The sequence below is a fragment of the Mustela nivalis genome (assembly GCF_964662115.1).
Source record: "Mustela nivalis genome assembly, contig: HAP1_SCAFFOLD_1783, whole genome shotgun sequence".
Taxonomy (NCBI): Eukaryota; Metazoa; Chordata; class Mammalia; order Carnivora; family Mustelidae; genus Mustela; species Mustela nivalis.
In genome coordinates, this window is record NW_028134881.1 from 59121 (window position 1) to 73613 (window position 14493).

Consider the following 14493-nt stretch of genomic DNA (forward strand, 5'->3'; position numbering starts at 1 on the left):
CCCGCAGAATCAGCTCCTATTGCAAGGGCAAGGGCTGGCAGCGTATCCAGGACAGCCGGCGTGAGGACTACAAGCTGAAGTGGTGTGAGAGCAAGTGCAGAGACAACTACTACAGCTTCCGAGAAGGTAGCAGGGGAGGGCCCCCCGCCTCTGGCCTGCAGCCTGCGAGAGCCTCCCGGTCCAGAGCCAGGGGTGGCATGATGCCCCAGGCCTCCGCTCTGGGCGGCTGCGGCGGTCTGGGCAGCCCTGGCCCCCAGCCCCACGTGCCAGCCAGGACTCTGCCCCTCCCAGGTGAGCAGCTACTGTACCAGATTCCCAACAACAAGCTCCTCACCACCAAGATCGGGCTGCTCAGCGCCCTGAGGGAGTACGCCAGGGCTGTGAAGACGGCCCACAAGACCCCGCTGTGTGCCCAGGCCAAGTAAGCCGACCCCACCCCCGCCCCGGGCGCCCGCCGTCAACCCAGGCAGCTCTGTGTGTGCTTCGGGGGAGCAGGACGCCGCCCACATGCCCCCTCCTCCAGGTCCCCCTCCCGCCCACCTAGCGTGTCCGTTGCGGGTCCCGACCCCCCTCCCTGGAGCGCATCCACTCCGCATTCCGTCTGTCCACCCACATCCATGCGCCCCCGCCGCGTCACCCACGCGGTCCACCTACCCTCAGGGACCCACCCGTGATCTACACACGCCCACCGCCGCGCACCCCCACACCCCGGTCCCCCGACCCCCCACACCGCTGTCCATCTGCTCCCTCCCGCAGCCGCGCAGCAGCCTGAGCCCCTCAGCCCACCCCCCTCACCTGCCCGCCTGCCCCACCAGCTGCGCGCCATCCGCCACCCCACCCAGGCAGGCAGCCCACCCACTCAGCCGGGACATCCCCCGCACATATAGCCGCATGTCCAGCCTTCCACCCCGACCCGACCCGTGTCAGCAACTCTAACCCACTCCCTTCCAGCGGGTCTCTGTGCGGAGCCCCCTGCCCACGCACCTGCTTCCACCCAAAATCCATTCATCCAACCACACACCGATCCACATCCCGCCTCTTCTCTGCTCCAAACCCACCATCGTTCTCCGCACACCACTGGGTGGCCGCTCAGGCCAGGCCCTCCCTCTGGGGTACAGATCGAGAGAGGTCACAGCATCTGCCCTTGAGGAGCTCCCATGGCCCAGCCCAGGAGGCCTCTGCAGCTGGAAGGAGCCATTCTGCCCTAACCGAAGGCCTGGTGGTGGACAAAGAGGGTTGGAGAGCAGCCCCCAGCCAGGGGAAGACGGGTAGACTAGGCCGGGGTGTCCAGGGACCCGTACCGACCACTCACTGCATGCCTGGGGACACAGCTCAGAACCGCTGGCGTGCAGTGGTGCGGTGGGAGAGGGAGCAGGGCATGGGGGACGCAGCCTGCAGAGAAGCCAGGTGTGCGAGGACCCAGAAAACAGTGCTCCTGGCAAGGGGACAGAACGTTCCGAAGGAACAGCTGGTGCTGGGGGACAGAGGCGACCAGCTTTCCAGTGGGCACTGTCCTCCAGCTGCCCCCAGGTCAGGCCCCTAGGAAGGCTCGCTGGCCTAGCCTGGGGGGAGGGGGCAGCCCTCCCTGTGTCCTCCCCACCCCCCTGCTCCCCCAGGGTCCTGAAAATGGAAGAGTTTTTCCCAGAGACATACCGTCTGGACATCAGGGACGAGAGAGAGGCTTTCTTCACTGTCTTTGACGGTGAGAGGCCACTGGACGCCCGGCCCGCTCTGGGAGAGGGGTTCAGGGATGGACCACGGGCCCGGCACGCTTAGGGGGGCGTGGCCATGGAGGGGTGACGGGGTGGAGCCCGGTGGGCGATGGGTGGAGGGTCAAGGCTGGGCCTTGTGGAGGCGGAGCCTGGTAAGGGGCGGGACCATGGCCGGGCGGTTGCGGCGTGGGCGTGGCCACTCCTGGGCGTGGCCAGGCCTGACTGGGCGTGGTCGGGGCGGCCGGGGCTAGCCCGAAGTTCGGGGCTCTTCCTACAGGAAATCACATCTGGATCTGCAAGCCCAGTGCCTGCAACCAGGGCAAAGGCATCTTCCTGCTCAGGAACCAGGAGGAAGTCGCTGCCCTGCAAGTCAAGACCCAGAGCATCGAGGACGACCCCATCTACCGCAAGATGCCGTTCAGGGCGCCTCAGGCGCGGGTCGTGCAGAGGTGTTGGGCATAGTTCGCGGTGGGGCTGGGGCTGGCCGTGGGCCCCGCTGGCGCTTGGGAGAGCTGGTGGGGCTCCCAGGGCCCATAGAGGAGTCCTCGGTCATGGAAAGCTGTGGTGCCCCCAGCTGGGCCCCTGTGTAGCTGGCAGAGGTGGGGTGGTCACAGATTGTCCGGGCTGCAGAGGAGATGCCCTCCACCCCAACCCCACCCACAGAGGCTCCTGCACATGGGGGTAGAGACCGGGAAGCCTTGGTCGGTTCGTTCCCCAGCCTGGGCACTGCCCCTCTGTCCTGTCCTGCAGAAAGGCCAGCCAGTCTCCCGTCCCCAGCGCAGCCAGCCCCAGCCTTCAGGCCTGGAGCAGAGCTGACCACCCCTCCCTGGCTCCCTCTGCCTCTGGACGAGATCCAGACCCTCAGCCTCACAGCGGGAGGTGGAGGAGCAGCAATCTGGCCTCCCAAAGGTCCCTTTGGGGCTCCCCACGTCAGTGGGACTCTGCCACAGCTGCAGTCTGCGCCCCCCTTTGGCCCTCGGCGTCTTGAGACCGACGGTTCCGTCCTCTCGGGACGCCTCCTCCCAGCCATCCACCCTTGCAGGCCCAGTGTTGGCCCTCCCTCCTCTAGGAAGTCCTCCCTGCCCACAGGGGCCCAATCTGCTCCCACGCTCAGGGAGCCTAGTGAAAACTGCCCCCCCCCGGCGGGGGGGCTGCCTGGGGGGGCGGGACACCCCAGACACGTGCGTGGGCTGAGGGTTGGGGCCAGGCTCAGAAGTGTCCCTGCAGAAGAGAGAGCCCACAGACACCTGGGACAAGTGGTGCTGAGGAACTGGTCTGGGCCCAGGAGGGGACCAGGGGACACAGACTAGGCTGGCCATGCCCTCAGCCCCCATGTGTCCCCAGGTACATCCAGAACCCACTGCTGCTTGATGGGAAGAAGTTCGATGTGCGTGCCTACCTGCTCATCGCCTGCGCCATGCCCTACATGGTCTTCTTTGGCCACGGCTACGCCCGCCTCACCCTCAGCCTGTATGACCCCCATTCCAGCGACCTCAGTGGCCACCTGACCAACCAGGTAAGGGGACCCCGCGGATGAGGGCCCCCTCTGCGGCCTTGGTACAAGATCACTGCTCGGCACACAGAAGGGAGTTCAGCTGTGGACTCGCTTTGATGGGGAGAGGCCACTGGACGCCAGCCCCGCTCTGGGGAGATGGGTTCACGGATGGAGCGCAGCCCTGGGCACGATTAGGGTGGGGCTGGACCTGGGGAGGTCAAGGTGGGCGCGTGGCCAGGGAGGGGAAGGGTGGAGGGTCAAGGGTGATGGGCGGGGGCGGAGCCTGATAGGGGCGGGACCACGGCTGGCGGGCGTGTGGGAAATCCGTGGGGAGGGTCTCCAGGAGGACCTCCGTGGAGAGACCCTGTGTGCAGACGTCTCTGTGACAGGGTCTGCGTGGGGACCTTCCACGAGGATCTGGGGGACACTTGACGGTGGAGAGGGTCTCGGCAGGGCTTGCCGGGTAGCTGGGGAAGCGGCGGGGGGCTCTGTGCGGGGCCCTCAGTGGGGGCAGAGCCTTGGGTGTTCCGGAGTGGTGGTCTGCAGGTGCCGCCCTGCCCCCAGTTCATGCAGAAGAAGAGCCCCCTGTACGTGCTGCTCAAGGAGGACACGGTGTGGAGCATGGACCGGCTCAACCGCCACATCAACGACAAGTTCAGGAAGACCAAGGGGCTCCCCAGAGACTGGGTCTTCACCACCTTCACGGTCTGTGTGCCCCTCCCGACACCAGCCCGGGGGGCGGGGGCTAAGGGTCAAGACCCCTCACGGTGGTGGGGGGCGCTGGGCGCAAGGCGCTCACACGTTCCTGGGGAGTGTGTCTGCGCTGCAGTGTGTGTCCCGTGCCTGTGCATCTGAGTGGTGCGTGGGGCTGCTGGCCGCTGGGGGGCTAGTTACCCCTCCCCCCCTCCCTCTTTAATGGTTCACCTCCCACGGATTCACTACTCTAAGGTGTACAGTTCAGGGGGTTTAGTTGATTCATCAAGGTGTGCAAAGATCACCACCTGGTTCTTCACACAGAAACAGCCACACCCATCAACAGTCACTCCTCATCACGTCCCCCAGCTCTTGGTGACCATGCCTGTCCCCACAGATTACCCTATTCTGAACATTTCGTAATAATGGAATCCTACACGATGGCCTTTCCTGCGTGTGGCATCCCTCATTCCTCTCTGTGACTCAGTAAAATCTCACTGTAGGGTTACACAGTTTCTTTGGATAAACATTTGTCACCAATGGGTGTGGGCTATTCCCACTTTTCGTCTGTTATGAGTAATGCTGCTGTGAATATTCATACACAAGGTTTTGCACGAACACATTTTCAGTCTCTCAGGTGTGCAGTCGGAATGCCGTGTGGGTCGTGCGGTAACGTACCTTGAACTTGTTGAGGAACTGCCCACTGTGCTCCACAGGGGCTGCAACATTCCACACTCGCACCAGCAATGCAGAAGGGCCCAATTTCTCCATATTCTCACAAACACTTGTTCCTTTTCTTTCTTTCTTTTCTTTTTTTTTTTTAAGTCATCCAGTGGGTGTGAAGTGGTATCTCATTGTGGTTTTGATTTACATTTCCTTAATGATGAATAAGTTGGGCATCCTCTCACGCGCTTATTGGCCATGTGTGGGTCTAAGAGCTTTTTGCGTGTTCTAGATACTAGACCCTTCTCAAATATCGTGACTTGCGCGTATTTTCCCCCGTTCTGTGAATTGTCTTTTCACTTTTTTGATAATGTCCTCTTTCTTGCACCAAAGTTTTTGATTTTGAGGGAATCCAATTCATCTATTTTTTCTTTGTTACTCATGCCTTCAGTGTCATATCTAAGGATCCATCTCCAAATCCAAAGTCACAGAGATTTGTACCTGTGTTTTCTTCTCAGTTTTATCATCTTGGCTCTTACAGCGAGGCCACTGCTCCCTTTTGAGTTAATCTTTGTGTATGGTGGGAGGGGTCCGCCCTCATTCTTCTGTGTGTGGATGTCCCGCTTTCTTAGCGCCGTGGTCAAGGACACTGTTCTTGGCACACTGCTGGCAATCGACTGGTCAGGTAGGTCTGCGTTTCTCTAGAATTTCTTTTTTTTTTTTTTTAAGATTTTATTTATTTATCTGACAGACAGAGACCACAAGTAGGCAGAGAGGCAGGCAGAGAGAGAAGGAAGCAGGCTCCCCGCGGAGCAGAGAGCCCAATGCGGGGCTCGATCCCAGGACCCTGGGATCATGACCTGAGCCGAAGGCAGAGGCTTTAACCCACTGAGCCACCCAGGCGCCCCTTCTCTAGAATTTCTATCCATTCCCTTCCATCGATGTGCGAGCCAGGGTACACTGTTCTGACAGCTGCTACTTCCTTCACTCTGCGAGTGTGTTTTATTACACCGACTGGTTTTCATGCACAGAATCACTCCTGCATTTTGGCGTAAATCACACTCAGACGTGATCTGCTAACGTGCGAGCACGCTGCTGGATGTTGTTTGCTGGCATTTCAACGAGTGTGTCTGTGTCATACTGGTCTGTAGCATGCTTGGGATGTGTTTCTTTCTCTTCTTTTTTGGAAAGTTTGTGAAGAGTTCGTGTTAATTCTCTAAATATTTGGAAGACTTCTCCAGTGAAGCCACCTGAGCCTGGCCTTTTCTTTGTGGGAAGGTTTTTAGTGACCGACTTGTCTTGTGCTGGTCATAGGTGATTCAGATTTTCTGTTTCTTATTGGGTTGAGCTGTTAGTTTGTGCATTTCTTTCAAGTTATCTAGTTTGATTGGGGATACAATTGTTCATAGAGTTCTATGAATTATAGTCCTTTTTATAATTATTTTCATCTCTACGTAAGGTCTTCCTTTATTTCTTGAGTGTTTTCTCCGTTTTCTCGGTCAATCTAGCTATGAGTTTGTCCATTTTGTCAATCTTTTCAATGAACTAGCTGTTGGTGTCATTTATTTTCTTTATTGTTCTCTATTCTCTCATCCATTTATACCCATTATTTTTCTTCCTTTGGATTTTCTCTTCTTTTTCTAGTTTATTAAGGTTTAAGTCTAGGTTATTGATCTGAGGTCTTTCTTCCTGTTTTTTTATAGGTGTTTACCGCTGTAAATTTCCCCCAAGCATTGATTTTACCTCAGTGCATAAGGCTCTATGTTCTACCTTCATTTCATTTGTTGTTAAGGGGTGTGCTATTTAATTTCCACAAACTTGTGGATTTTCCAATTTTCCTTCTCGCAGATTTTTTTTAATATTTTATTTATTTCTTTATTTGACAAACAGAGATCACAAGCAGGCAGAGAGGCAGACAGAGAAGGCGGGGGAAGCAGGCTCTCCACTGAGCAGAGAGCCCGATGTGGGGCTCGATCCCAAGACCCTCAGATCATGACCTGAGCTGAAGGCAGAGGCTTTAACCCTCTGAGCCACCCAGGTGCCCCTCCTTCTAGCAGATTTTTAATTTCATTTCACTGTGGTCAGAGAATATACTTTATATGTTTTGAACCTTTTCATAATTATGGAAACTTGGTTTCTGTCCTAACATTTTGTCCGCCCTGGAGAATGTTCCATGTTCACTTGAGAAGAGCACACACGGAACACACTCTGCTATTGCAGCGCCTGTAGTCTGCTTGGGTTATAGAGTCTTCTGTTTCCTTGCTGAGCTTTGGTCTAAATATTCTACCCAACGTTGAAAGTGTGGTATTGAAGTCTCCCACTGCTGCTGTTAAACTGTCCGTGTCGCCCTTCAGTTCTGTTTTCCTTTCATGTATATTGAGGATCTGTTGTTAGGTGCACGTGTGTTTGAATTATTACATCTTCTGGATCTAATATTATACAGTGTCCTTTTCCTTCTCTAGAAACAATTTTTGTCTTAAAATTTATTTTCTTATTTTGTCTTGAAATCTGTATCCGTATAGTCATTCCGGCTCTTTCACTACTGTTTGCATGATATACCCTCTTTCCGTCCTTTGACTTTGGGCCTGGGTCTTTGAATCTTATAGATAGGATATCAAGGGTTGTGTTTGTTAATGCATTCTTCCCATCTCTGTTGTGTAATTATAAAGTTTAATCCATTTACATTTGATACAGTTACTGGTAGGCAAGACTTACATCTTCTACTTTCTACTTGTTTTCTACACAGCACATCTATTTTGCTTCTCAATTCCTCCATTATTGCCTCCTGTTGTAGTAAACACATATCTCCTAGCGTATCATAGCTAGTGTCATTTCTTTTATATGGTTTTGAATTATTTTCTTGGCTGTTGCCCTGAGGGTTACCATTAACCTCTTAATCTATAACAGTTTAGTTTGGATTAATACCAAGTTAATTTTCATAGTATTAAAAAAACTACAAAAACCCTCGTTCCCATATAGTTATTCCCCTCCCTTCATGCTGCTATTTTCACAGATTACAGCTGTGTACATTGTGTGCCCGTCAGATGTAGAATTCCTGGTTGACAGTTTTTCCTTTCAGCGTTTGAATAGGTCATTCCACTGTCTTCTGGAATCCATGGTTTCTGATGAGAATCTGGCTGTGAATCCTATCAAGGACCCCTTATGACACATCTCTTCTCTCTTGATTTCAACATTCTCTTTGTCTTTTTGAAAGTTTGCTTATGATACGCTGGATCTCTTTGAGTTTATCCTAATTGGTGACCTTCTTTGGTGTGTAGACCTCTTGTTTGTTTGTTTGTTTGTTTAATCAAATTTGGGAAGTTTTGTATCATTATTTCTTCAACTATTCTTCCTGCCTCTTAATCCCTTCTCCTTCTGGGATGCCCCTTACATATGTTGGTCTGCTTGATGGTCTCACCAGCCTCTGTAGCTTTGTTTCTTTTTTCTTCATTCCCTTTTTTCTGTTCCCCTGACTGGATAATCTCAATTGACCTATCTTCGAACAACTGTTCAGCTCCTCGAATTTCATTTTTTATTTACTATGAACTTCTGTGTGGTCACCTTTTATCACACCCACCCCTTCACCAATATTCTCTGTTTGGTAGGATATCAGGCCCATATTTTATTTTAGTTCCTTGCAAGTGCAGTCTTCTGGGGAGGCCAGCAGAGAGATCACAAGTAGCTACTATTTTTTACGATTTTTTTTGCAAGTCAACTCCATTCTGCTATCCCCAGGACTGAGAATGCAGACTTTTTTCAAGTCTAGCACCAAGTTGGGAAGTAGGGATAAAACCAAGGCAAGTTAAAATGCTACAAAGCTTGGTCTTCTTACCAAGATTCAAGATTTTTCTTCACAAACACTCCTCAGGTTGCTGTAAGCCTTTGGTTAGTTTCCAGGGTTCTGAAAAAGTTGATTCTGATTATTTTTGCCAGGTTGTTTTGTTTGGTGGCTTTTATGGAGTGACTTATTTTCCGATGTCCTTTCTCTGCCATTGTGCTGAATCCATGACCCACTCCAGTGGGCTGGTTCCGCCACTGAGACACTCGCTGCGGCCCCCAGTGAGCTCCTGTTGTCAAACCCGTGGGTCGGTTCCGGGTCTTCCTTTTCCCTGACGTGTCAGCCAGTTTGGACTAGCTGTTCGTTCCCTCGTGTTTCTCCCTCCGGCTTCCAGGGCCTTGCCCACTCCCTCTTGGCACCCTGCTCTGGGCCCCCCACATCCCAACTACTGCTCTCTGGAGGCCCAGGGCTCTGCTCTTTATCTGCACCATTGGTAATGAAAGTCTCCTGGCTCCACAGTTAAACATCTGGCCCTGACTGGACGCCTTACATCCCAGAGCTTATCAACAGCCATCTGCAAGCTCTTCAACATCTCAGACTCCCTTGTTCTCCTCCTCTTCCCAGGGATGGGGGCTTCGTCCCTGCAGAGTTTTAGACCAAAGACTTAGGGATAGTTCTTTCACAGTTCATAACCCATTCATAAACCAGTCAGGTCAGCTCTGCATCAAAATACATTCCGAACCAGCCCAGTACCTCCACCAACAACTCCCAACAACGCCCTCCATTTCTCTCAGCAGAGCAGCCAGTGGGCACTCACTCCTGCTGCCCTCCGGCTTGCTGCAGCCACGGCTGCCTCGCTCTCTTCCCCCAACACCTCGACACAGACGACACACACTCGCACTTACAGCTGCTGCCCTTCCCCCAAACTCCCCACCCCTATCCCACAGACCTTCCATTCAGTCTTCAGTCCGCTCACTATTTCCTCACCGAGGCCCAACACCCACACCCTAGAACCCCCCAACCCGGCTTCGTTTTCTTCATCAGCACTTCTTGATACGCTGCACAGAATATACATGTGTATTTGTGTGTTTACATGTCGCATTTGTTTTCTCTCTCCTGCTGTGAGTGAGCTGCTCAAAGTTCTCTTCACTCCCGTCCCCCAGTCCCTGCCGTGAAGGAGCAGCTCCACATGTTTGCTGAGAGAATAAAACAAGAGTGAATGAGTTTCTTGCTGTGAGCCTGTGACTCAGTGTGAAAGTGTGAGCAGGTGTGTAGCCGTGCAGGTGGGAGCACAGGTGAGGGGTGTGGTGGTCGCTGCTCAGGCTGGGAGGTGTAACCAGGGGGTGACTGGATGTCACCCCTCCCTGCGCCCCCTCAGAAGCGGATGCAGCAGATCATGGCCCACTGCTTCCAGGCTGTCAAGTCCAAGCTCCACTGCAAGCTGGGCTACTTTGACCTCATTGGCTGTGACTTCTTGATTGATGAGAACTTCAAGGTACTTCTGCAGTTTCCTGGGACCAGTGGGGTTTGGTAGGTAGGGGCCCCCAGTGCATATCCTGAGCCCGCAGGCAAGCCCATGAGCTGGGGCCTCAGTCAGACTCTGCCACCCCTGCGGAGCTGGAGCAGTGCCCCCCCCCCTCAGAGCCTTGGCTCCTTGGGCAAATAGGAGCAGTGAGGCCACAGAAAAGGGGCTCCCCAGGATCACTCACCCTAATGGGGACCAAGGCTACAGCCTTCCCTGGGCCACGTGATGTGTGGGGACGATGCTAACCAGTGTTGGGCCCAGGTGTGGCTGCTGGAAATGAACTCCAACCCCGCCCTGCACACCAACTGTGAAGTCCTGAAGGAGGTGATACCAGGCGTGGTCATGGAGACGCTGGGTGAGGCCCTCTGCAACCCCCAGACCCTCAAACAGGCCCCTCCCTGCTTGCCCAGCTGTGGGTGTGCCAGACCCCCCTCTCCCCAAATTCACACGCCCGCAAACCTGGTTCTCCAACATCCAGAGGACCTACGTGGACACCGCACCCTCTGCTCAGGCCCCGCAGGAGAAGGGCGGCCCTGCCCACCCTCCCCACCACCCTGGTGCCGGCCACACCTCGTCCCCAGCTGGGTCCCGCCCCTCGGCTCTCTCACCCCCAACCCCGCGGGGCCTCAGAACCTCCACCCCACGGGGGGAGCGGGCGCTGCGTCCCCGCCGCCCCCACGTCCCGGCAGCCAATGGCCCCGCTCACCCCCTCCCCCGCCGCCCCCAGACCTGGCAATCGAGACCTTTCAGAAGAGCTTGCGCCACCAGAAGATGCTGCCTCTGCTCTCCCAGCGCCGCTTCGCGCTCCTGCACAACGGCGAGGCGGACCTGTGGCCGCGCCTGGGGGGCCCCCGCGGCGCCCTCCGCCCGCCGCCCCCACGGCCAGCGGGCGAGGCCGACTGCTCGAAGCCACCTCCGCCCCGCGCCGTCGACAGGCCGGGCGCGCGCAGGCCCGCGCTGCCCCGGAGCCCCGGAGGCGCGCACAGGCGGCCGCCCTCGGCGCAGAGGCGGCCCCGACCGCCCGGCCCCGGCCCCGACGGCGCCCAGAGCGGGGAGCCCGGGGCCGAGCGGCCGCGCGCGGGCGCTGGGGACCCGGCGCGAGAGCCCTCCCCGGGGCTGGCGGCGGGGCGCAAGAACGCGGGGCTCCGCGGCTCCTAGCGGGCGGGCCGCCGGCGCCCCCGCGGGACCCATAAAGGCTACTTTGTTACAAAGCGCCTCGGCTGAGGATCGCGGCCCCAGCCCCCGGTGCCCCCCTGTAGCTCCTTCGCCACGCCCTTGCCTCTGCCCCACAGGCCCCTAGTCCACTGCTGGGATCTGTCCTTGGGGGCTGGGGTGGGGGCATTAGGGGAGCGGGCTGGGGAGTCTGCCCTACTGGGAGGGGAGGAGCTCCCCACAGCCTTCCCCTCCGCCCTCCTGGCGGCCCCCCGGCAGGGCCTGGGCTCCTTATCACCCGACTCCCTCTAGGACTGACAGGAAGAGCTCCCGCAGCCCCACAACCCACGCAGCCCCTACTGCCGGACTCTCGGGTCCCCTCTCACACCCAGCCCCTTTCTGGGCCTTCAGAGCCCACGCCCCCCCTTTGCCTCCCATGGCCCCTAAGATCCCACAGAGGCTGAGCACCTAGGCCGCGGGTGAGGGGCACATGGCCACCGCAGGGCAGCCCCGAGGGACGTGCTGGGCCAGCACTGGCCCCACCCAGGCCAAGCCATGCATGGCTTCAGTGTTCCCATTCCTCATAGGCCCAGCCCTGTAGTTGAGGGAGATTTAGGGCCTCGGATGTGTCCAGGCCTCCTGCTACCTCTAGATGTCCAGAGCCACCAATAATCCCCTCTCCCTTCCCCCCAGCCGCCACACCTTCCCAGGCCAGATGCTGGGGTCCCGGCAGCCCAACCCCCAGCCACCAGCCCATACCCCCACCAGCTTGTACACCTCCTCTGCTCTCTCGTGCGCTCCTGTCCCTCACCCCAGCAAATGGTTACCACCGAGTCACAGATGCCGGGTCAGGAGGCTGCTGGAACCCGGGGCTGCTGGTGGGACCTGGGGTCCACAGGGGTCTGCGGTTCAGCCACTGCTGGGGGGCACCACTAGGGGGCACTGTGCGCCAGCATGTCTCAGGCCCCAGAGCAGAGGAGCGTCGCCAAGGCAGGGACTGGCATCTCCCATCCCTCCCAGACCACTTGCAGGACCCCTGCCACCCCAATGTACTTTGTTGCACTCTAGGATATGGGGTCCCCAGACCAAAGTCAAGAAGTACACATCGCCATGGGCCTGGGGTCCAGGAGCCCTAAGCTCCCTCCCAGCATGTCTGGTGGTCCATCCTTGGGACTGGCCGAGCTCAGCCATGGGCCGCTGTGCAGCTGCATCTGTTGGCTCTGTGCTCTGAAAGCCAGGGAGGGAAGGGGACCAGCGTCCATGGCGTGGGTGTGCAGGAGGGGGTGCCCCTCCTGGGCAAGCCAAGGGCACCCAGGCCCTTGTGAAACACACACCTGCACCTTTGGGGTCCAGGCTACGTTCCCTGCTGGCATCCAGGCCACTCCACATTTCCTGACACACCCCCTGGGACCTCTGTGCCCCATGTCCCAGCTCACATGCTTCACATGCTTCACTCACCCCTTCCTGACACGCCATCAGCCCTGCAAGCCCCATGGGCCACTGCCCCACACACAGTCATGGCTCCTGACGTGGCCCAGTGGTGCCATCCCCAGAGCATCATCGACGTGGCGCTCACGGAGCAGCCTGAGGCCCCAGTGACAGCCTGCCCCCCCTCCTCGGGCTCCCCCAAAGGCATGTCTGCTGCTCTGGAGTCCCTGGCACCCCCTTGAGAGCCCAAATGTCAATAAATGAAGTTTCCCAAGAACCACCGCTGTTCGTCCAAAGCCCCAGAGGGGATGGCCACCCCCCGGCCCCCTATCTGGATCCCCCAGCCCCACCCCGCTCGCATGTGGCCCCGAAGGGCCCTCGCCAGCCAAAGCCGGAAGGACCGCCGGGGAGAGGAAGGCCAGAGATGGAGTTTGGGGTGCTGTGGCCCAGGGCACCCGAGCGTCTGGAGGTGCGCAGTGGATCCCAGCGTCCAGATGACATGACAGGCGGCACAGAAGACGGGTCAGGGCCCGCAGGGACTCGAGCAGCCGGGAGTTTGATTTTCAAGGCAAATACAGGCCCTGAAAGCTGAGTGTCTCTCTCTCTCCCCCACCCCTTCCTCCCTCTCCCTTGCTCCCCCTCCGGGGGGGGGGGTGCCTGGGGCCCTGCTGGTGGGTGGAGAGTTCAAGCAGTGCCTTCTGCTCTCACCCAGGCACCCCCCAGGGACCCCCACCATCCCTGAATCCTCTGGGTGGATTCCTGCGCCCAGCGCGGGCCCTACCCCTGGCGCCCACTGGGGCTTCCTTCAGCCCTTAGCAGAGACACCACGGGGTCAGCTGACCACCTCCCAGCAGCCGGGGGGCTGTTTCAGCCAAAGATCCCACGGAGTCCCAAGGTCTCTGAGCACATCCCCCCCCACTCCCCCTCGAAGCCTGTCTCCTTCAGAGAGTGTGTGTCTGAGAAAGGGGTCTGGAGCACCCCGGGCCTGAATCCGCATCTCTGGAAAGCACCTCAGCACCCAAAGCTTCCTGGAACCCTGAGCCAGGTGGGGGCGGAGACCTTGGCTGCTGTCTGCCCGCCCCAGTGCAGCCTCCTACTGAAACACAGGCCTAGCGCCTCCGGGAGCCAGTCCCTCTCAGACCTCCGAGCTCAGCCCCACTGGAGGAAGAGTGGCTCGCTCCAGAATGTTCTGAAAACCACGAGGTGGGGGCCCAAGAGTGATGGCCCCATGCCCTGGTCAAAGCCCTTGCATGACCAGGCCTGGCATGTTTTACCAATGGGTGCACATCCCAGCGCCTGGTAGGTAGCCGGGGACCACCCGCCTCTGGACGGCTCCCGGACGCTGCCCCAGGACTGTTGCAGTTGTAACTCGCATTGTCCCCCGCCCCTGTCCTGCTGAGGGGGTCCCACACGGCCTGAGTCCAGATCTCAGCAAAGGGAGAGGCAGGAGCCTTTCCCACCAAGGTGAGGGGTGGTGACTGCGTGGGAGCTGCCGTGGCCGGAAGCTCTTCTGGGAACCAAGGGCGGCCTTCAGGCCCTTATCTGAGGTTGAACACACCGTGGACTGCTCTCCCCGGGGAGGAGCTGTGGTTTTCCGGAACAGCTGGAGAGCGGGTCCTGGGCTGGGGGGGGGGGGCGGTTTCAGGAGAAGCAGAGTTGGGCCTGGAGCTGGCCTGGGCAGAGTCTTATGGTGGGGTCCCTCTCAGGGCTCAGTGACCCAGGAGGACAGGTGGTCTGCCTGGGCACATACCTGCCCCGACTCCAGGAAGCTGGGCTGAGTAGGAGGGGGCAGGAGCCTCTCAGCAGCCCCCTACCTCAGCGCTGGTCCCCACCCTTCCCCCCACTGTCCCAGGCTCTGCCCCTCCCCGTCGCCCACCCACAGTTCCATCCCCCAGAGCCTGGATAGACTTGCTCAGGCCTCACCTAACCAAAACCCCCAGGGGCAGCCTCTGCCCACCCTTGCCCTGGGGTCTCCACTTGACTCTCCAGCCCCTGAGCCCCGGGGGCCCTGAACAGACTCTTTTTTTCTTTTTTTAAAGATTTTATT

At 57.9% G+C, this 14493-nt stretch overlaps 1 protein-coding gene across 1 annotated transcript in view; it reads left to right on the plus strand.

The window, feature by feature from the left end:
* TTLL10 (tubulin tyrosine ligase like 10) overlaps positions 1-11158 on the plus strand; it is a 54659-nt gene extending 43501 nt beyond the window's left edge. Inside the window, exons 8-16 of the mRNA XM_082750745.1 lie at positions 8-126; positions 292-421; positions 1617-1702; positions 1990-2161; positions 3057-3228; positions 3772-3912; positions 9720-9836; positions 10128-10221; positions 10594-11158. Of these exons, the coding sequence (XP_082606871.1) occupies positions 8-126; positions 292-421; positions 1617-1702; positions 1990-2161; positions 3057-3228; positions 3772-3912; positions 9720-9836; positions 10128-10221; positions 10594-11024 (1462 nt within the window). The 3' untranslated portion in view covers positions 11025-11158. The remainder of the gene's footprint in view (positions 1-7; positions 127-291; positions 422-1616; positions 1703-1989; positions 2162-3056; positions 3229-3771; positions 3913-9719; positions 9837-10127; positions 10222-10593) is intronic.
* Positions 11159-14493: the final 3335 nt, after the last annotated feature.